We start from the raw sequence: 24,192 nt of genomic DNA, 5'->3' as shown, positions 1-24,192 counted from the left end.
CCAGATTCCGTAGGGGAGAGAGCCAGACTCTCAGAAGTGCAGACACTCCTGAGAGCAGAGAAGAAACTACCACTTCTGCTCACATTCCTGATCCAAGAGGAACCTACCTGGAGGCCTCTGGACTCAGGAACCTAGGAGAGGTCAAGGACAGGATTCATCATGTCCCTGCCTGTCCCCAGAGCTGAAAGTCAGTCTTCAGGACTGCTGATACAACTGAGAGCAGAGGTAAGACTACCACTTCTGCTGTCAGGGACCCACCAGGATCTCTTAGGACACAGGAGCCCAGGAGCAGTTTGGGACAGGATCCTTCCAGTTTCTGACTATGCTGACAGGTGACCGGGTCACATAGATCTCTGTACTCAGATCCCATGGGGGATAGAGTGGGACTCTCAGAAGTGGGGACATTCCTGAGAGCACAGTGTAGATCATGACTTCAGCTCACATTCCTTACCAAAGAGGAACCCACTTAGAGCCCACTGTACAGGCCCAGGAGCACACTGGGAAAGGATCCTTCTGGTTTCCTCCTGAGCCTGAAGCTGACCTTGTGTCATGACTCTTTGTACCCAGATCCTACTGGAAGGAAGGAAGTCTGCAGGAGTGCTGACACAGAGGCATACAGGAGGGTCAAGCCACTGTCAGAGATGACAAGACCAGCTAACACCAGAGATAACCAGACGTCCAGAGACAAGAACAGGAACCTAAGCAACAGAAAGCAAGGCTACATGGCATCATCACAGTCCATTTGTCCAAACACACCTGAAAAGCAAGATTTGAATCTAAAATCACATCTCATGATGATGATAGAGGAGATTAAGAAGGACATAAATAACTCCCTTAAAGAAATACAGGACAACACAGGTAAAGTAGTAGAAGCCCTTAAAGAGGAAACACAAAAATGCCTTAAAGAATTACAGGAAAACAGAAACAAACAGGTGAAGGAATTGAACAAAACCATCCAGGATGTAAAAATGAAAATAGAAACAATAAAGAAATCACAAAGGGAGACAACCCAGGACACAGAAAACCTAGGAAAGAGATCAGGACACAGAGACACAAGCATCACCATCAGAATATAGTAGATAAAAGAGAGATACCATAGAAAACATTGACACAACCATCAAAGAAAATGTAAAATACAAAAAGCTCCTAACCCAAAACATCCAGGAAAATACAGGACACAATGAGGTGATCAAACCTAAGGATAATAGATATAAAAGAGAGCAAAGACTCCCAACTTAAAGGGCCAGTAAGTATCTTCAACAAAAGTATAGAAAAAAAATCTTCCCTAACCTAAAGATAGAGATGCCCATAAACATACTAGAGGCCTATAGGACTCCAAACAGATTGGACCAGGAAAGAAATTCTTCCTGTCACATAATAGTCAAGACACCAAATACACAAAAAAATGAAAGAATATTAGAAGCAGTAAGGGAAAAAGTTCAAATAACATATAAAGGCAGACCTATCAGAATTACACCAGACATCTCACCAGAGAAAATGAAAGCCAGAAGATCCTGGGCAGATGTCATATAGACACTAAGAGAACACAAATATTATATCCAGAAAAAAAAACCCTCTCAATTACCATAGATGGAGAACAAATCCAGGCCTACAAAGGATAATGGATAGAAATTTACAACACAAGAAGGGAAACTATCAAAGCAAGAAAGCAATCATCTTGCAACAAACCCAAAAGAAGAAAGCCACACAAACATAATTCCACGTCTAACAACAAAAATAACAGGAGACAGCAATCACTATTCCCTAATATCTCATAACATCCATAGACTCAACTCCCCAATAAAAAGGCATAGACTAACAGACTGCATACATAAAGAGCATTCTGCTGCATACAGGAAACACACCTCAGAGACAAAGACAGATACTACCTCAGAGTAAAAGGCTGGATAACAATTTTCCAAGCAAATGGTCCCAAGAAACAAGCTGAAGAAGCCATTCTAATATCAAATAAAATTGACTTTGAACCAAAAGTTATCAAAAAAGATAAGGAAGGACACTTCATACTCATCAAAGGAAAAATATATCAAGACGAATTCTCAATCCTGAATATCAATGCTCCAAATGCAAGGGCACCTACATTTACAAAAGAAACCTTACTAAAGCTCAAAGTACACATTGCCCCTCACACAATATTAGTAGAAGATTTCAACACCTTACTCTTATCAATGGACAGACCATGGAAACAGAAACTGAGCAGAGACATAGAAAACCTAACAGAACTTATGATGGATTTAACAGCTATCTATAGAACATTTCATCCTAAAACAAAAGAATATACCTTCTTCTCAGCACCTCATGGTCTTTTTGCCAAAATTGACCATATAATCAGTCACAAAACAGGCTTCAACAGATACACCAAGATTGAAATAACCCCATGCATCCCATCAGATCACTACAAACTAAGGCTGGTCTTCAATAAGAACAATAACAACAGAAAATCCACATATGCATGGAAGTTGAACAACACTGCTCAACGATTTTTTTGTCAAGGAAGAAATAAAAAAGAAATGAAAGACATTTTGTAATTTAATGAAAGTTAAGGCACACCATACCCAAACTTATGGGACACAATGAAAGCAGTGCTAAGAGGAAAAACCTATATAGCTCTGAGTGCCTTCAAATATAAACTGGAGAGAACATACACTAGCAGCTTGACAGCACACCTGGTAGCTAGAGAATGAAAAGAAGTAAATACACCCAAGAGGAGTAGAAGGCAGGAAATAATCAAACTCAGGGCTGATACCAACCAAGTAGAAACAAAAAGAACTATACAAAGAATCAACAAAACCAGGACCCGGTTCTTTGAGAAAATCAACAAGATAGATAAACTCTTAGCCAGACTCACCAGAGGTCCAAGAGACATTATCCAAATTAACAAAATTAGAAATGAAATGGGAGACATAACGACAGAATCTCAGGAAATTCAAAAATGATCAGATCCTACTACACAAAACTATCCTCAACAAAACTGGAATATTTAGATGAAATGGACAATTTTCTAGACAGATACCAGGTACCAAAGTTATATCAGGATCACAAAAAACTTTTAACAGTCCCATAACTCCTACTGAAATAGAAGTTATTAAAAGTTTCTCAAACATAAAAGCCCAGGATCAGATGGGTTTAGTGCAGAATTCTGTCAGACCTCCATAGAAGACCTCATATTAACATTGTCCAAACTATTCCACAAAATAGAAACAGAAGGAACACTACCCAATTCTACCAACTTCTACGAAGCCACCATTACACTTATACCTAAATGACACAAAGACCCAACAATGACAGAGAACTTCAGAACAATTTCCCTTATGAATATCGACAGAAAAAAATACTCAAAAAATTCTCTCAAACCGAATCTGAGAACACATCAAAATGATCATCTATCATGATCAGGTAGGCTTAATTGCAGAGATGGATCAATATACAAAAATCCATTAACATAATTCACTATATAAGCAAACACAAAGAAAAAAACCACACGATCATCTCATTAGATGCTGAGAAAGCATTTGACAAAATTCAATACCCCTTGAAAAGATCAGGAATTCAAGGCCAATACCTAAATTTAGTAAAAGCAATATACATCGAACCAGTAGCCAACATCAAACTAAATGGAGAGAAACTTGAACCAATCCAACTAAAATCAGGAATTCCCTGCCTACCTATTCCATGTGGTACTCCAAGTCCTAGCCAGAGCAATCAGACCACAAAAGGAGGTCAAAGGGATAAAAATTGGAAAGGAAGAAGTCAAAATATCATTATTTGTTGATGATATGATAGTATTCTTAAGTGGCCCCAAAAGTTCCACCAGAGAACTACTAAGCCTGATAAAAAATTTCAGCAAAGTGGTTGGATATAAAATTAACTCAAACAAATCAGTAGCCTTCCTCTACTCAAAGGATAAACAGGCTGACAAAGAAATTAAGGAATCACCATCCTTCACAATAGTCACAAATAATATACGATACCTTGGTGTGACTCTAAACAAGCAAGTGAAAGATCCATATGACAAGAACTTCAAGTCTCTGAAGAAAGAAATTGAAGATCTCAGAAGATGGAAAGATCTCACATGCTTACAGGTTGGCAGGATTAATATAGTAAAACTGGCCATCTTGGCAAAAGCAATCTACATGTTCAATGCAATCCCCATCAAAATTACACCTCAATTCTTCACAGAGATAGAAAGAGAAATTTGAAAATTCATTTGGAGTAACAAAAAACCCAGGATAGCAAAAACTATCCTCAACAACAAAAGAACTTCTGGGGGAGTCACCATCCCTGACTTCAAGCAGTATTACAGAGCAATAGTGACCAAAACTGTATGGTATTGGTACAGAGACAGACAGGCAGTGGAATAGAATTGAAGACCCAGAAATGAACCCACAAACCTATGGTCACTTGATCTTTGACAAAGGAGGTAAAACCATCTAATAGAAATAAGATAGCATTTTCAACAAATGGTGCTGGTTAACCTGGAGGTCAGCATGTAGAAGATTGCAAATTGATTCATTCTTATTGCCCTGTACAAAGCTCAAGTCCAACTGGATTAAGGATTTCCACGTAATCCAGATACACTCAAACTAATAGAAGAGAAAGTGGGGAAGAGCCTCAAACACATGGGTCCTGGGAAAATTTTTCTGCACAGAACACCAATGGCTTATTCTCTAAGATCAAGAATCGACAAATGGTACCTCACAAAACTGCAAAGGCTTCCGTAGGGAAAGGACCCTGTTATTAGGATAAAATGGCAACCAACAGATTGGAAAAATATCTTTACTAATCTTACATCAGATAGAGGGCCAATGTGTAATATATACAAAGAACTCAAGAAGTTAGACTCCAGAGAATCAAATAACCCTATTACAAATGGGGTACAGATCTAAACAAAGAATTCTTAGCTGAGGAATATCGAATGGCTGAGAAGTACCTAAAGAAATGTTCAACATCCTTAGTCATCAGGGAACTGGAAATCAAAACAACTCTTAGATTCAATCTCACAACAGTCAGAATGGCTAAATTAAAAAAACATAGGTAACTACAGATGCTGGCAAGAATGTGAAGAAAGAGGAACACTCTTGCATTTTTGGTGGAATTGCAAGATGGTACAACCACTCTAGAAATCAGTGTGGAGGTTCCTCAGACAATTAAGCATAGCACCACCTACATCTACACAATGGAATATTACTCAGCTATCAAAAACAATGAGTTTATGAAATTCGTAGGCAAATGGTTGGAACTGGAAAATATCATCCTGAGTGAGCCATCCCACTCACAGAAAGACATACATGGTATTCACTCATTGATAAGTGGCTATTAGCCCAAATGCTTGAATTACCCTAGATCCCTAGAACAAAGGAAACTCAAGACGGATGATCAAAATGTGAATGCTTCACTCCTTCTTTAAATGAGGAAAAAGAATACCCTTGGCAGGGAAGGGAGAGGCAAAGATTAAAACAGAGACTGAAGGAACACCCATTCAGAGCCTGCCCCACAGGTGGCCCATACATATACAGCCACCCAATTAGACAAGATGGATGAAGCAAAGAAGTGCAGACCGACAGGAGCCGGATGTAGATCGCTCCTGAGAGACACAGCCAGAATACAGCAAATACAGAGGCGAATGCCAGCAGCAAACCACTGAACTGAGAATAGGTCCCCCGTTGAAGGAATCAGAGAAAGAACTGGAAGAGCTTGAAGGTGCTCGAGACCCCAAAAGTACAACAATGTCAAGCAACCAGAGCTTCCAGGGACTAAGCCACTACCTAAAGACTATACATGGACTGACCCTGGACTCTGTCCCCATAGGTAGCAATGAATATCCTAGTAAGAGCACCAGTGGAAGGGGAAGCCCTGGGTCCTGCTAAGACTGAACCCCCAGTGAACTAGACTATGCGGGGAGGGTGGCAATGGGGGGAGGTTTGGGAGGGGAACACCCACAAGGAAGGGGAGGGGGGAGGGTGATGTCTGTCCGGAAACCGGGAAAGGGAATAACACTTGAAATGTATATAAGAAATACTCAAGATAATAAAAAAAAAATAAAATAAAATAAAAAGATTTAAAATTTAAAAAAAAAAAAAGCATAGCACCACCTGAGGACCCAGCTATACCACTACTGAGCATATACTCAAAAGATGCTACAACATATAACAAGGACACATGTTCCACTATGTTCATAGCAGCCTTATTTATAATAGCCAGAGGCTGGAAAGAACCCAGATGTTCCTCAACAGAGGAATGGATACAGAAAATGTTGTACCTTTCCACAATGGAGTACTACTGAGCTATCAAAAATAATGCCTTCATGAAATTTATAGGCAAAAGGAAGGAACTAGAAAATATCATTCTGAGTGAGGTAACCCAATCACAAAACAACATACATGGTATGCACTCACTGACAAGTGGATATTAGTCCAAAAGTTTGGATTACCCAAGATACAATCCACAGACCACATGAAGGTCAAGAAGGATGACCGAAGTGGGTATGCTTCAGACCTTCTTAGAAGGAGGGACAAAAATATTCATAGTACGAGATACAGAAACCAAGTTTGGAGTAGAGACTGAAGGAATGGCTATCCAGAGACTTCCCCACCTGTGGACACAGCCCTTATACATACAATCACCAAATCCAGATAATATTGCTGATGCTAAGAAGTGCATACTGACAGGGGCCTGATATAGTTGTCTCCTGAGAAGCTCTGCCAGAGCACGACAACTGCAGAGGTGAATGCTCACAGTCAACCACTGAACTAAGAATGGGGTCCCTATTGATGGAATTAAAGAAAAGATTTAAGAAACTCATTGGGTTTTCAATCCTGTAATACCAACCAAGCAGAGCTCCCAGGGACTTACTAAACCACCATCCAAAGAGTACACATGGACAGACCCATGGCTCCAGCTGCATATGTAGCAGAGGATGACCTTGTTGGTCACCAATGGGAGGAGAAGCCCTTGGTCCTGACAAGGCTGGACCCCATGTGTAAGGGAATGTCAGGCTTGGGAGGCAGGAAGGGGTGGGTGGATGTATGGGGGGAACACTCTCATAAAGAAGGTGGAGGGGGATTGATAGGAGGGTTGGGGATAACAGGGAATGGGGATAACATTTCAAATATAAATTTAAAAAATTCAATTAAAAATCATTTGTTTATGTAACAGTGGTCAGTTTTGGGTGGAGATCAAAATCTGGTTGTATGTTCCAAATAATTTACAAGTAGTTCTTATTTTCTCTCCTGCTTCCTGATCTCATCTTAAGACATATTAAGCTTTAATACTACAAATGCCCAGAAATCACAGCGTCAGAGAGTTCCTATCCTGCTTCCTAGAAAGAACTGTTCTAAACTTAGCCACTGCTGTGGTGGTACAAATTCATACTAATTTCTCCCTTCCTTCATAGAACCGCCAACCTAAACAACCTAGAAATTATCTGCTGTTTACTGTGGTCTCCATCCCCAAGGCAACCAGCAAATGAAATGCAAGTGTCTTCAAAGGACTTTCCTGATGAAGGAGAAATAGGCCATTATGGATCTAGGTAGGACAGTGAGCCCAGGGCTATTTAAATGTCCATGCAAGCACATCATACACATGTTCCTTTGATAAGCAATTCTTTGAAAACTATAGATATCACCTATGTCCAACTCATGAAGGCTACTACGTTTTCACACCCATCTCCTTCCCTTCAAAGCATAGACTGATTTGTACCATTCAAGACAGGACACATTTTTGCCCTTCAAAAACAGTTGTCACTGCTGTGATCTTCACAGTAGCTATCAAGTTCCAGCCAAGCCGATTTTTTTTTCCTGCAGAAAAATATTTGACCCAGCTCTGGACAAAATCAGAGAGGATTTATAGCCGTCTCTTCCTGTTTGCTGCATGCAGTGGCATTGTTAGGATGATAAACAGCACTGTTCAATTTTTTAGACTCAAAACACTTCAACTCCTTTTTTAACTGCCTGTGAAAACAGTGTCATGTCTGTACTCCCACACCAAGGTACCCAGCGCTGGGAAAGATAATTACCTTGTCATCTCTGTCATCTTCTTCCTCCTCGTCCTCCAGCATGTCCTCCACTACCTGCAGACAGAAACACATGTTGTTTTTCTGCTCTTAGAGGAGAGGATTTTGTTCTGTCATTTTGAACCCTTTGAAAACATTATTAACAATTGAAACACATGCTCTGAGAGGAGAAGCTTCATCCAGAGAGGAGGATTATGGAAGGGCTCAACCTTTAATTGATTAAACCAGGGAAGAGGAACTGGTGAGGAGAAACCTACTCTTTTGGAAGGTTTGGTGTCAAAGAATCTGAAGTATGCCAAAGGTGAACTAGCATGCAACTACAGGCTGCTCTAAGTTATGAAATTTCCCCTCTAGCTCTTTTGCTGCCTATTTCAATCAGGCATTTTAAACACAGAGCAGGATAACCAAGCATGAAACAGCTGCTGTATTTCTAATTTACTTTTTTGACCAACTATAAGATAAAAACTTATTTCTATTAATTGATTTACATGGGTGGTCTGTGGCATAAAACCAACAATGAACGTCTCTAATGCTCCCAATTTTAATTCTGATGTATAAAATCAACTTGAGTGATTTGCTTTGAGTCCTACTTTCCGATTTTGTGGGCTACCTGAAATAGCAATACAGATTATACTGGTGAACATGTATACTTTTAAATTTCATTTTTATTTTATTGTATTGTATTGGTGTTTAACACACACACATACATACATACATACGTACATACATACATACATACATATATATGTTTATCTACCACTTGTATGCCTGTTACCCTTGGAGGTCAGAAGAGCATTTCAGATCCCTCAGAAATGGAGTTATAGATGGTTGTGAGCTGCCATGTGGGTATTGGGGGTCAGATCTGGGTCTTTGGAAGAGCACCCAGTGCTCTTGACTTCTAAGCCATCTCTCCAGCCCCAATATGCATAGTTTTAAATGGGAAAGTTATTTTGGTTTAACAAACAATTTTTACTTCCTTTGCTCAATATATAACTATAGACTTAATAAACGTAGCTTCATGAGGCAGATGGCCTATAGAGGGTTTGAAAACTGTAAGATTATGTACTAATTTCCAGGTCTACCTGGGTTACAGAGAGAGTCTCTGCCTTAACAAATGAGCAAATTAGAATTTCACATTTCAAATAAATATTTTACCCAAGATAGCGTGTACATGTGTGTGCCCTCTGTAGAAACTACAAATAGAAAATTGTGAGTTATTTTCCAGGTAGGCTTCAGAAAACTGTAATTATATAGAATGTATATTCTTTATCATTTCTAATTCTTATGCTGCTTTTTAAAATACAGTCTGGATATCTCAAAATAAAACTAGCTGCAACACAGTTATCAAGTACTTTGAAGCCTCTCACCAAGCTTCTGATGACGGCAGCATCGAGTTCTTCTCTTGTCTGACTCTCATACAAACTGCAATAGATTCTGGGTGGAAAATGCCAATAATCCAGCCTATGGGTGGAGGGCTATGTGAACTGAGACGCTGTGCTATTCCCAGTTACTTTTATTGTCTTCTAAAATCCTTCTGTGATGTTAATCACAACACCAATTTCCAGTTCTCATGAACCAATATATAATTAAGGACATCTGAAATCACAAAACTGTTCCTAATTTATTGTTACACTTTATATCTCTTGTTAAAAAGTAGAACTCGTGGCTTTCTTCCTGAACAGTGAATACCTTAGAAGGGCCCCAGAAGCACAATATGCTGCTTGCAATATGTATTGAGAAGGTCTGTTGTTGGGGCACGTGTGCGTGCAACCACTACAGCCTCCGCAAGGAATCTATGCTCATTATACTCTTTAACTATACTCAAACAGCTCCCAAGTATTTGTCATAAATGCCTGGCCCAAGGTATACAGTATAGGTAATGTATGAGTACAAAGATGAGGAAGCACATGGAGACTCCATCAATATTCACGTGAATCCTGTAGAACTAAAGGAGGGGCTATCAGATAAGCCTTGGTGTGAACTTTGAGTTTTTGACCATTTAAAGCATTCACATTATACATATGGACACAGCAATGACAATTGTGGTGATGCATGATAGGACATTCAAACTAATTATTGGTGACACATATTAGGTTATATCAAAAGACGTCACAGATCCTCATGAGAAGTTTTTAAAAGATGACTTTATTATCACAAATAAAAGTATAAAATTATCTTACAAAAATTTAGATTTAAATAAAAGACATTTTCTTTCTTTCTGTGTTGCTAAAGTCAGCCTTGAAGAGTCATATAAAACATAAAAGGAAAATAAACTCAAACAATATTTGAGCTATTAACGATTAAAATGTATTGTAGGATTGGGATTGGTTGCTTAGCAAGTGTGATCCAGTATTCAGTAGTCAGCACCAAATACAAACTGTCTCCTGTGTGTCATCTCTTTAACACTCACCATCCTGCCTCATTCCCAGAAGGCAAATGTGACAGATTATGTTTTGCATATTGCAAGCTACATAGCAGTTGTTCAAGAAATATTTCTGGTCAGATAAATAGATAAATTCATCATCCGGCTGTCATATCCTTTGGCTTGTTTTTGTTTTTCTAGTGTCTGTCACCTCTCCTGCCTCAGCCTCTCAAGTACTGGAATTATAAGAGTGCATCACTGCTCCTGGCTCTGGGTCTTCAAATGATTGAGCACACCCTACAGTGTAGCATCTGCCCTTTATTTCACAGAGCTGACCTAGCTCCAATGAAAGATTTATATCTATCTAACCACTAACGTAAATGAGGAAAGGCAAATAATTGAACCATTTGGAAGTGTTGCTTAGAGAAGGCAAGCATCTGCATCTGACCGTAAGGATCCAGGGATCTTCACTATCAAATTAACGTCCAACACTTCAAAATATGATGAAATTCTAAAACAAATCACTTGGCTAATTTATACATTTTACAAATGATATTGTGTTCAAGTGTGACTTGAGGAGGTCTACAGAATTGGGCCCTTCTTTTGCGAAACCCAAACTGTTATTACCCTGCCCGAGTGGGTAATTGGCTACATGCAATTATTCTACAAATGTGCAGTCAGATCCCCCAACACGACCATTTGCTTCTACATTTGGCAGAAGAGTGTCATGTTGAGAGAGGCCTTTGTGCTGTTATACTATCCAGGTCTCCCCTCCTCTGTTGGCTTTTGATTGCTACATCACAGGCACATGAGGCTTGATAACACTGATGATGGCTTCCTATTGATTTCTATATATCATTCCAGAATGTACCCCAGCAGAGTATGTTCAGGTGAAGCTTAAAATACTTTGGAAAGAACCCCATTCCACAGCGTTGGTTAAGGACCTAGCGAGATCATGTAACTCCTGTACCAAAACTCCTGTACTCCAAAATGTTAGCTAATAATGAAAACAAAATGTCAATCTTTCTTTAACATTAACTTTGGAAATGAAATTATACCCGTTTTTTCTACATTCTGATTGATGTAAAATTCTGTTTGGTGTTTTAACTGATCCAAAGAAATACATATTAGGTATAGAATGGACACAGATGAAGACGCTAAATTGAGGCAATGGTGGCTTCATGACTGATCTTCAGGCATTAATGACTCAGTGAAACACATGGACAGCTCTGAGTCTTCGCTCTGCACTAGAAATGGGTACATGCTCTAGGTGTCTCCAAAGACAAGAATCTATATACATTGGACATTTTAACTATACAATTAAAATAAAAACTTCTGACATTTTTATTTTAATATTTAACATTGCTGTTATGCACGTTGCAGAGCGATTTCTTTAAATGTGATATATATATATATATATATATTTGAAGTCAAAACATTTGACATGTGTAACTATTGTTTCTGAACATAGCAAACTACAAATTTGATTCAAAGATTGTTTTTAAGGAAACATAAACACAAAAAGAAACTGTTTTCTGCCAGCATTGACTTTGGTTGCAATTCAGGGCTCCATGTATCTAGCGTAATAAGGTTAATATAAGCCAATGTCTTTTGCTTTTTTTTAATGTAAAGGTTTTTAAATAAGGGAAAGACATTATTGCTAAAAAGTCATAATTTTCCTTTTTTCATAATTTTAAGGATGTTTAAATATCTTTTTATTGCCTTAGTTGTATGTAAACACCCTAAGCTGGTATTACAATACAATATTAGTAACTGCCAGCCATAATGATTTTGATAATGGAGTTACCAAATCCATTGCATTCTAGCCTTTCTCCATGTTCTTCTGCTACATGCACTTTTATTAATGTTACCAGGATCCTTAACAATTCAGCCACATGAAATTTTGTTTTCTTTCTATTTATAAAATGTTGCATGCACTGTGTTACATTGGAAAGTGCAAACTCTAAAGAATGCCCTTTCAACTACTTAAGATACATAGATTCTAAAGATACAACTTGGCTTCCTTTTGAAAAGAGTTTTTTTTTTTAACAAATGTACAGCAACATATTACATTTCATATGCTGGACCCTGAGCCACAGTCCTCTGTGCCCAGATTCCACCGAGAGAGAGCTGGTCACCCAGGAATGCTGACATATGTGACAGTACAGATAGGACTACCACTTCTGCTCCCAGGGAACCATATGGAGCCCTCGGGATGCAGGAGCCATAGAACAGAGCTGACCTTGTGCCACAGTCCTCTGTGCCCGAATCCCACTGTAGGAGAGATCATTTCCCAGGAGTACTGACACACAGACCAATAAGAGGGTCAAGCCACTGTCAAAGACAGCAAGACCAGCTAGCAACCTGATGGCAAGAAGCAAGTTCAAAAACCAGAGCAACAGAAACCAAGGCTATTTGCATTCTTCAGAACCCAGTTCTCCCACCACAGCAAGTCTAAGACACCCCAACACATTGATAAAGCAAGATTCTGATTTAAAATCACATCTCATGGTGATGATAGAGGACTTTAAGAAGGAAATAAATAACTCCCTTAAAGAAATACAGGACAACACAGGTAAACATGTAGAAACCCTTAAGGAGAAAAACACAAAAATCTTTTAAAGAATTCCAGGAAAACATGCCAAACAGGTGAAAGAATTGACCAAAACCATTCAGGATCTAAAAATAGAAACAGAAACAATAAAGAAATCACAAAGGGAGACAAATCAGGAGAGAGAAAACCTAGGAAAGAGATCAGACCTAATAGACACAAGCATCACCAACAGAATACAAGAGATAGAAGAGAGAACCTCAGGGGCAGAATCTACCATAGAAAACATTGAAACAACCATCAAAGAAAATGTAAAATGCAAAAAGCTCCTAACCCAAAACATCCAGGAAATCCAGGACACAATGAGAAGATCAAACCTACAGATAATAGGTATAGAAGAGAGCAAACACTCCCAACTTAAAGGGCCAGTAAATATCTTCAACAAAATTATAGAAGAAAACTTCCCTCACCTAAAGAAAGAGATGCCTATAAACATACAAGAAACCTAAAGAACTTCAAATAGATTGGACGAGAAAAGAAATTCTTCCTGTCACAAAATAGTCAAAACAGCAAATGCACAAAGGAAAGAGAGAATATTAAAAACAGTAAGGAAAAAGGTCAAGTAACATATAAAGGCAGACCTATCAGAATCACACCAGACTTCTCACCAGAGACTATGAAAGCCAGAAGATCCTGGGCAGATGTCATACAGATCCTAAGAGAACACAAATGCTAGCCCAGGCTACTATATCCAGAAAAACTGTCAATTACCATAGATGGAGAAACCAAGATATTCCATGACAAAACCAAATTTACACAATATCTTTCTACAAATCTAGCCCTACAAAGAATAATGGATGGAAAACTCCAAAAAAGGAGGGAAACTACACCCTAGAAAAAGCAAGAAAGTAATCTTCTTGCAATAAACCCAAAGGAAGAGAGCCACAAAAACATATTTCCATCTCTAACAACAAAAATAACAGGAAACAACAATCACTTTTCCTTAATATCTCTTAACATCAATGTAGTAAATTCCCCAATAAAAAGACATACATTAACTGACTATATATGTAAAGAGGACCCAGCATTTTGATGCATCCAGGAAACACACCCCAGTGACAAAGACAGCTATTTCCTCAGAGTAAAAGGCTGGAAAACAATTTTCCAAGCAAATGGCCCCAAGAAACAAGCTGGAGTAGCCATTCTGATATCAAATAAAGTCAACTTTCAACCAAAAGTTATCAACAAAGATAAATAAGGACACTTCATACTTGTCAAAGGAAAAATCTACCAAGATGAACTCTCATTTCTGAATATCTTTGCTCCTAATGAAAGGGCACCCACATTCACAAGAGAAATTGTACCTCACACAATAAGGGTGGGAGACTTCAATACCCCACTCTCATCAATGGACAGATCATGGAAACAGAAACTGAACAGACACAGAGAAACTAACAGATGTTATGAACAAAATGGATTCAACTGATATCTATAAAACAAAAGAATATACCTTCTTTTCAGCACCTAATGGTACCTTTTCCAAAATTGGCCATATACTTGTTCACAAAACAGGCCTCAACAGATACAAGAAGATTAAAATAATCCCATGCATCCTATCAGATCACCAGGGGCTAAGGCTGGTCTTCAATAACAACAGAAAGCCCACATACGCATGAAAGCTGAACAATGCTCTACTCAATGATAACCTGTTCAAGGAAGAAATAAGGAAAGAAATGAAAGACTTTGTAATTTAATGAAAATGAAGGCGCACCTACCCAAAATTAATGGGACACAAGAAAAGTCTATGAGGAAAACTCATAGGTCTGAATTCCTCCAAAAAGAAACTGGAGAGGGCATACACTAGCAGCTTGATAGCACACCTGAAAGCTCTAGAACAAAAAGAAGCAAACACACCCAACAGGAGTAGATGGCAAGAAGTAATTAAACTCATGGCTGAAATCAACCAAGTAAAAACAAAAAGAACTATACAAAGAATCCACAAAACCAGGACCTGGCTCTTTGAGAAAATTAAAAAGATAGATAAACCTGTAGCCAGTCTAACTAGAGGGCACAGAAACAGTATCCAAATTAACAAAATCAGAAATGAAAAGAGAGACATAACAACAGAAACTGAGGAAATGCAAAAAAAAAAATCATCAAATCCAACTACAAAAGCTGATACTCAACAAAACAGGAAAATGTGGAGGAAATGGACAATTTTCTAGACAGATACCCAGTACCAAAGTTAAATCAGGATCAGATAATCAGAATCAGATAAACCATCTAAATAATCCCGTAACTCCTAAAGAAATAGAAGCAGCCATGAAAAGTCTCCCAACAAAAAAAAGTCCAGAGGCAGATGCTGAATTCTCTCCATTCTTCATAGCAGTTCTCATGTCAATACTGTCCAAACTATTCCACAAAATAGAAACAGAAGGAACACTACCCACTTCCTTCTATGAAGCCACAATTACACCTATACCTAAACCACACAAAGACCCAACAAAGAAAGAGAACTTCAGACCAATTTCCCTTATGAATATCCATGCAAAAATATTCAATAAAATTCTCCCAAACATAATCCAAGAACATATCAAAATGATCATCCATCAAGAAAAGTAGGCTTCATCCCAGGGATGCAGGGATGGTTCAATATATGGAAATCCAACGATGTAATACATTCAGAGGAGGAAATACCAAGACAAAGTGTGGAGCAGAGACTGATAGGCCATCCAGAAACTGTTCTACATGGGGATGCATCCCATATACAGCCACCAAACCCAGACAATATTGCAGATGACAAGAAGTACACATACATGCTGACAGGAATCTGACATAGTTGTCTGCTGAGAGGCTCTACCAGAGCCTTACAAACACAGAGGCAGATTTTTGTACCATTGAACTGAGAGCAGGGTCCCCATTGGAAGAGTTAGAGAAAGGACTTAAAGAGCTGAAGGGGTTTGCAACCCCATAAGAAGAACACAATGTGAAACAACCAGACCCCTGAGAGCTCCCAAGGACGAAACCATCATCCCAAGAGAACACAGGGATGGACCTATGGCTTCATCTGCATCTATAGCAGAGGATTGCCTTGTCAGGCATCAATGAAAGGAAAGGCCCCTGCTCCTGTCGAGGCTTGAAGACCCAGTGTAGGGAATGTCAGGGCAGGGAGGTGGGAGGGAGTGGGTGGGTGGCTGAAGGAGCACCCTCATATTAGCATGGGGTTGGGAAGGATAGTGGGTTTCTGAAGGGGAAACCTGGAAATGGGATAACATTTAAAATGTAAATAACAAAATGCAATTAAAAATCTATATGATAATTGCAAATGTTTAGCAAATATTGGATATGGAAGAAGAAATAATAATGCTTTTACAAATAATGGTATTTATGGGCTCTTTGGCTGTAATGCAGCTGGCACACTATGTTTGAGGCTGCCTAGGTGCATTTTTTAAAATGTCATCTTTATTAGTATTACATCCAAGGAACTGTACTGAGCATCACGTTCTTTCCAGACTTTCCTCCAGTGTGTGGCTTATAAGTCTGTGAAGAGCAACATTACAGAAGGTCGTGTCACTTTTAACTGCTTGCATTACATCTTTCTGATTTCCCTAGTGCCCTTCTGTTGTTTGATTAATACTACTTGCTTTCACACAAAGTATCAGAAAGCATGATTTGGAAAAAAGAATTCCACAGCCTATCTTGGAGAAGCCCCTTTAAGGAATAAAGGTGGAAATCCAACTCATTAAATGTATCTTTTCTAATAAATGTTTTTTTTCTCATTTTTTCTCTTTCCTCTAAAGAAGACCTCCCCCACCTCTTTCCCCTTCCCTCCTTCCATCCCTCTCCCAGCCCAACGCATGTATATGAGTGTGTGTATGTGTGTGTGTGTTTAGTGATTAAATTATTGCTGATAAATTTTGCACTACTGAACTTCGAATACTTAAACTATGAACTATATAGCACTTATTTGGGTTTCTTTGAAGAGGACAGAGCTGACGTTTGAGGCAACCATTCTTGTTTTCTACTTGTCTTCCTTAGTTAAGTGGTAAAACTCCTGCACACCTTTGAAAAGGCAGGTGCTGTCTGAGGAAAGGTACAGATTCACACCATTGCTAAATGCACTTCAATGGTATAGTTTATTTTAGCCTGACTTGCTGTCTCTGCTCCTTATGCTAGGCAGATTGTGCCTAGATTTTGTTTAGATCAAACAAATGCATAAATCCAGCTGAGCATCACTTCTCTGTCAATGAATTTATCACAGGTGTAAGTGCAGTAGGAAATTATGGGATGTCCAGGGATTGAGAAAATGCATATAACCACTCAAATGATTTTGAACTTGAGAGCACTAGAGTTCTGGCTGAAAATTTCTGTCATCAATAAGATCCGTATAGATTTGGGTAGACGGTCTTTCACTATTGGACCTGCTTCTTCCAAATATTTTGAGAAGAAACATTTAGAGTGAATGTAACATATAAACCTCATATATAATTTATTACTTGCTTGTAAAAATAATAAGATTCACAAGCAGATGTGGAGCACACTGTTTCGTCTGAGGACGTCTCAAAGCACATGGATATATGATGGCCTCTTAGTTTGAATCATGCTATTATGAATTTGACCTTGAGGTATTTCAGCTACAGTCGTTATCAAGATAACTGGGGCACTAGATGTAATAATAATTAGTGTGATAGGTTGCCAGTGAAGCTGAATGTATTGCGATACAAAGGCAGGCAGACTAGAAAGAAAGGCATTAGCACTCATTGCTAAAAGACTTCCTGATTTTTAACAGAGACTCAGAAACAATTATTTCATGGAGGATGCATTTCCGTGGCTCATTTTGGGAAGTGCCATGTTGTAATTTAGTCTCGTTCTTAATAGGAAGTATGACTTTAATGCGGCCATCAGATGGCTGTTGATTCATGCCACTGATTATGTACAGCCTGCATTCTGCATCATCAACAGCCTCCTTATTTGCACTATAATATGCTTTGCTGGAAGGCACAAGGACAGTAAATTTACTTGACTGTCCAAAAGGATGTAACCTTTCATTTTCTTAAGTGTCACTTTAACTTAATATGCGGAGAAACCGTTCCACTGAGAAATGCTAACAATAACTAATACAAAATCTATATTCAACATAAACATCTTAAATGAATTTCTTTTCATATTTCATCCTTCATTTCTTAAATGTTCATTCTTACACAAAGAACTATGAGAATTCTAGTGTTTATTTGAACTATGTCTCCATCTAAAGGACTCACAATGTATTGTAGTTTTTGCTTGCCAAAAAAAAAAATTATGTCACTGGAATATTGTGTGTTAATTCAGCTGAGCGGGATCACAGGGTTACCGTTAACCTGTAGCACATTATTTAAAATGTTATTTTCTTCAAAGTATCATTATTTGCCAAATTTCAGTAATGTATAAAAAGGCCAAACATTTTGAATTGTTTAATGTGGTTTTCAAGTAAAATAAAAGTGGATTTATTATAAATCTATTTTAAAAAACAGTATTTTTGAAGTAAAACACTTTGTTAATAAGTAATAGACTTCATAGAAAAGAATCATTTTCTTAAACCTTAATGTTAAAATCCGAAGTTTCATTCCATAATCATACTACCTTAACAAGAAAGATATAGTCTGAAATTTTTGGATTTGAAAACAACCTCAATCATTTTTATGCTTTGGGCTGCCTCATGCAAGCTCCTTTGTGCTATTCAGCAGCTCTGCAATGAAGAAGAAAGGTTTTCATGATGCCTGCCACAGTGCAAGCCCTGACCACTTCACACGAGTGCCTCTTGCACCAATGCATTCAGATATGCTGGAGAACACTAAAGCTGCAGTAGGCCACTTCTATTTTAAGTAAGTGCATAGTTTCAGACATAGTATCACAGATAAATACTACACGTTTGAAACATTTGGGGTTTATAAGAAACACATTTGCATTTCTCTTAGGACTTCATGTTGCCAATGTTTTGGATCTACTGAACTCTCAGCAGAGTGCCTATTTTAAGCAATATGCCGAGTCATGGGTGGAGCAGATGGGTGGGTTCAGAAAAGGATTCCGATATTGAGTTTTTATTTTTTATGATTTTCACCTACAATGTTCTAAAAACTGAGAACATTATGTCAGAGTATTCAACTTTAAAAGTGAATCATGTTGGTGTAAAAATCATAATCTTAAGTCTTCAGTCTTTAGCTTATTTATTTTTCTGTAAGTAATGACAAGTATTTGTAATCTTTTTTTGTGTAAAGAGAATCAACTTCACAAAAGAAAGCTTTAGTGGGGCTTTTGGATTGGAAAGAATATGGGCAGTGATTGACAAAATCCAGTATAAAAGCTGGAGTGTAAAGAATGTTCGGGAATCACACGCTACCTGTTAATACTCACGGGCTTCCTGCAGGGAGTCAGAGCTTGTTCCGTAGCCTTGCTGAGCCCGTTGGGTGCACTCATCATTTCTGCTTTATGTATTGTACTATGTGATTGCTAAATTAGTGCACAGTGCATTTATAATATTTATAGTGCCAACATTTAGTTAAATAACCTTTTCATAAGATTTATGTTGATTTTTTATTTCTCATTTAATGGCAAATTATGAAGAGCATGTTTCATAAAGATAATTCTCCATTTAAATTCATCAGTCCATTAAATATTAAAATTATGTTTCTGATGCAATCGAGAACAAATTTGTCCAGCTTCAGTGACTATTTGCACTCATAAAAATTAGGCTTGATTAATAAAATTTAAATGCGTGATTAAGTTGACATTTTCATGTTCCATTCTGATTTATTAAAATTGTGCCTGTCTGCAGGCATGGTGCGGTACCTTTTCCATTCTTGTACCTGGCACGTCCTATGAGAAGTTGTTAGGAAAGGGGATTTTAGTGGACCTACTATGGCTTCAGAGATGTTAGCTTGTGGTACTGTCTACCTTTGTACATAGTGCAGGTGGACAGTACAATAATCAGGAGAGAGTTCTTTCAGGTATAACTAGAAAAGTGGCAATAATTTTTTGTACTCTATGAAAATCTATTTTTTATAAAATGAATATTTTAAATTTTAAAACTTAAAAGTAATTTGCTTTAAGATGGCTTTATTAATTCTGTGAGAAAGTCATGCAAAGCATTTTGATCATATTCACCACAACTCCTCCTCTTAACCCCTCCAAGACAAACACCAGCTCCCAGTCACCCAACTTGGGAAGGAGATGAGTGATCTTAAGGGGGCGGGGGAGATAATATGACACACCTGAGATCAAGGGGCAAAGGAGCATCATGGAGGGAAAGCTGAAAGTCAAGAAAGGGTTGGGAGTGTAGGGAAGGATAGCTAACATTGGGTATGCATGACAAAATATGGAAATCTGTTATTATATGTTTTGCACACACACATATTCACAGTCATAAGGATTTGTGTGTGTTTGTATAAAAAATTTCAACTGGATTCTACACAAGAGATAATGCTCATCCCAGAAACTACAGATTGCCAAATAAAAAGTCCAGTGTTGGATTTCAGACACATCCCCTAGAAGAGCTCATAAGAAAGTTTCCCAAAGACCCTCAGAACAATGCAGTCCATTTCCATTGCTATTGTTAGACCATCAGAACCCTATTGGTAAAACCCTATTGTTTAGTCATGTTCCTCTCTTCCCTTGGTGTTGTCTTTCCCACCCAGGTCACCCCCTCCCTCCATCCATCCTGTGATAGCTTTCCTCTCCCTCCCAAGTAAGATTGAGGCATCCCCACTCAATTCTTTCACCTTGTTAGCATTCCTGAGTCCTGTGTATTGTATCTTGAGAATTCTGTAATTTTGGGGGACTAATATCCACTTATTAGTGAGTACATACATATCCTTTTGGGGCTGAGTTACTTCATTCTAATTCCATACATTTGTCTGCAAAACCCATGATGTCCTTGTTCTTTATTTTTTATATGGGGTATATTTTATTTAAATTTCAAATGTTATCCCCTTTCCTGGTTTCCTGACCATAAACCCCAAACCCATCACCCTCAACCTTCTTCTATGAGGGTGTTCCCCCACCCAACCACCCATCCCAGGCCACCTGCCAGCCATGACATTCCCCTACAATGGGGCTATAGCCTTGTCAGGAACAAGGGCTTCTCCACCCATTGGTGCCCAACAAGGCCATCCTCTGCTACATATCCAGCTTGAGCCAGGGGTACTCTCTGGATAGTGTTTTAGTCCCTGGGAGCTCTGGTTGGTTGGTATTGTTGTTCTTATGGGGTTGCTAGCCCCTTCAGCCCCTTCAATCCTTTCTCTAGACCTCCAATAAGGACCCTGGTCTTAGTTCAATGGTTTGCTTCTAGCATTCATCTCTGTATTTGTCAGTCTAAGGCAGAGTCTCTCAGGAGACAACTATATCAGATTCTTGTAAACAAACATGAACTTCTTGGCATCAACAATGTTGTCTGGGTTTGGTGGCTGTATGTATATGGGTTGGATCCCCAGGTGGGCAGGCTCTGAATGATCATTCCTTCAGTCTCTGCTCCGAACTTTGTCTCTATATCTCCTCCTATGAATATTTTTGTTCCACCTTCTAAGAAGGACTGAAGCATTTGTACTTTGGTTCTGCTTCTTCTTGAACTTCACGTGGTCTGTGGATTGTATCTTGGGTAATTTGAGCTTTTGGGCTAATAGCTACATATCAGAGAGTACATACTATGTGTGTTTCTTTGTGATTGGGTTACCTCACTCAGGATGATACTTTCTAGTTCCATCCATTTGCATATTAATTTCATAAAGTCATTGTTTTAGTACTCCATTGTGTAGATGTACCATATTTTTTTAATCCATTCCTCTGTTGAAGGACTTCTGGGTTCTTTTCAGCTTCTGGCTATTACAAATAAGGGGGCTATGAACAGAGTGGAACATGTGTCTATGTATATGCTGGAGTATCTTTTGGGTATATGCCCAGGAGTGGTATAGCTGGGTCCTCTGGTAGTACTATGTACAATTATTTAAGGGACCTCCAGACTGATTTCCAGAGTGGTTGTACCAGTTTGCAATCCCACCAACAATGGAGGAGTGTTCCTCTTTCTCCACATCCTCCCCAGCATCTGCTGTCACCTGAGTTTTTTGTCTTAGGCATTCTGACTGGTTTGAGCTGGAATCTCAGGGTTGTTTTGTTCTGCATATCCCTGATAACTAAGGATGTTGAACATTTTTTAATTGGATTTTTTACATTTACATTCCAAATGTTATTCCCTTTCCTAGTTTCCCAGACATAAGCCCTCTCTCCCATCCCCCTCCCCTTTTTCTGTAAGGGTGTTCCCCTCCCCATCCACCCCCTTCTCACCCTGTACCCCCTGACATTCCCCTACACTTGGGGTACAAGCTTGACAGGACCAAGGGCTTCTCCTTCCATTGGTGCCCAACAAAGCCACCCTCTGCTACATATGCAGTTGGAGCCATGTCAGTCCAAGTTGTCTTTAGGTAGTGATTTAGTCCCTGGTAGCTCTGGTTGGTTGGCATTGTTTTTCTCATGGGGTTGCAAGCCCCGTCAGCTCTTTCAATCTTTTCTCTAATACCTCCAATGGGGGTCCTCTTCTCAGTTCAGTGGTTTCCTGCCAGCATTCACCTCTGTATTTGATATGCTCTGGCCATGTCTCAGGAGACATCTATATCCAGTTCCTGTCAGCATGCCCTTCTTAGCGTCATCAATCTTATCTAGTCTTGGTAACTGTATATGGGGCATATGTGGGACAGGCTCTGAATGGCCGCTCCTTCAGTTGCTGCTGCAAACTCTGCCTCCATATTCCCTCCTATGAACATTTTTGTTCTCCCCTTTAAGAAGGAGCAAAGAATACACACTTTGGTCATCCTTCTTGAGCTTCATGTGGTCTGTGTTATCTTGGGTGATTTGAGCTTTGGGCTAATATCCATTTATCAGTGAATGCATACCATGTGTGTTTTTCTGTGTTTGGGTTACTTCACTCAGGATGATATTTTCTAGTTCTACCCATTTGCCTATTAATTTTGTGAAGTCATTGTTTTTGATAGCTGAGTCGTACTCCATTGTGTAGATGTACCACATTTTCTGTATCCATTCCTCTGTTGAAGGGCATCTGGGTTCTTTCCAGCTTCTGGCTATTATAAATAAGGCTGCTATGAACAGAATGGAGCATGTTTCCTTGTTATTTGTTGGAGCATCTTTTGGGTATATGCCCAGGAGAGGTATAGCTGGGTCCTCAGGTATTGTACCAGGTCCTCAGTATTGATATGAAGTCTTCTATGAAGGTCTGATAGAATTCTGCACTAAATCCATCTGGTCCTGGACTTTTATGTTTGGGAAACTTATGTGCTCTCTCGTTAGTCTGGCTACGGGTTTATCTGTCTTGTTAATTTTCTCAAAGAACCAGGTCCTGCTTTTGTAGATTCTTTGTATAGTTTTTTTTGTTTCTACTTGGTTGATTTCAGTCCTGAGTTCATTTCCTGCTGTCTACTCTCCTGTTTTTTGTATTTGCATCTTTTTGTTCTAGAGCTTTTAGGTGTGCTGTTAAGCTGCTAATGTATGCTCTCTCCAGGTTTTTGTTTGTTTGTTTGTTTGTTTGTTTTGAGGCACTGAGAGGCACCAGTTTTCCTCTTAGTACTGTTTTCATTGTGTCTCATAAGTTTGGGTGTGGTGTGCCTTCATCATTTTCATTAAATTCTAAAAAGTCCATAATGTTTTCCTTATTTCTTCCTTGACCATGTTATCATTGAGTAGATTGTTGTATCATTTGTGTTGTTATTGAAATCCAGCATTAGTCCATGGGGATCTGATAGGATGCATGGGATGATTTTAATCTTCTTGTATCTGTTGAGGCCTGTTTTGTGACTGAACATATGGTCAATTTTAGAGAAGAGACCATGAGGTGCTGAGAAGAAGGTATATTCTTTTGTTTTAGGATGAAATGTTTTATGAATATCTGTTAAATCCATTTTATTCATAATTTCTGATAGTTTCTCTATGTCTCTGTTTAGTTTCTCTTTCCATGATCTGTCCATTGTTGGAAGTGGGGTGTTAAAATCTCTCACTATTATTTTATGAGGTGTAGTGTGTGCTTGGAGCTTTAGTTAGGTTTCTTTTATGTGAAAGACCCTCAGATTGAGGAGACTCTCGCTCCAATCCTGAGGACACCCACCACCCCACAAACACGCGGGACTCACATCTTGATGCAAAAGCAAGAGGTTTACTCGGGATACCAGTGCACTGGGGCTCAACACAGTTCTCATGCAGGAGGGATGTGAAGAG

The 24,192-nt window shown here is 38.8% G+C and overlaps 1 protein-coding gene across 20 annotated transcripts in view; it reads right to left on the bottom strand.

The window, feature by feature from the left end:
- Positions 1–24,192, bottom strand: part of Mctp1 (multiple C2 and transmembrane domain containing 1) — a 729,346-nt gene that overhangs the window by 104,104 nt on the left and 601,050 nt on the right. For all 20 annotated transcript variants that reach the window (XM_087621548.1, XM_087621547.1, XM_087621550.1 and 17 more), the window contains 1 exon segment: positions 8,033–8,086. In XM_087621548.1, the coding sequence (XP_087477674.1) occupies positions 8,033–8,086 (54 nt within the window).

The sequence above is a fragment of the Rattus norvegicus genome, chromosome 2, assembly GCF_021556685.1.
Source record: "Rattus norvegicus strain SHRSP/BbbUtx chromosome 2, alternate assembly SHRSP_T2T, whole genome shotgun sequence".
Classification (NCBI taxonomy): Eukaryota; Metazoa; Chordata; class Mammalia; order Rodentia; family Muridae; genus Rattus; species Rattus norvegicus.
Note: the sequence above shows the minus strand (reverse complement) of the source record. Positions and strands in the feature narration are given on the sequence as shown.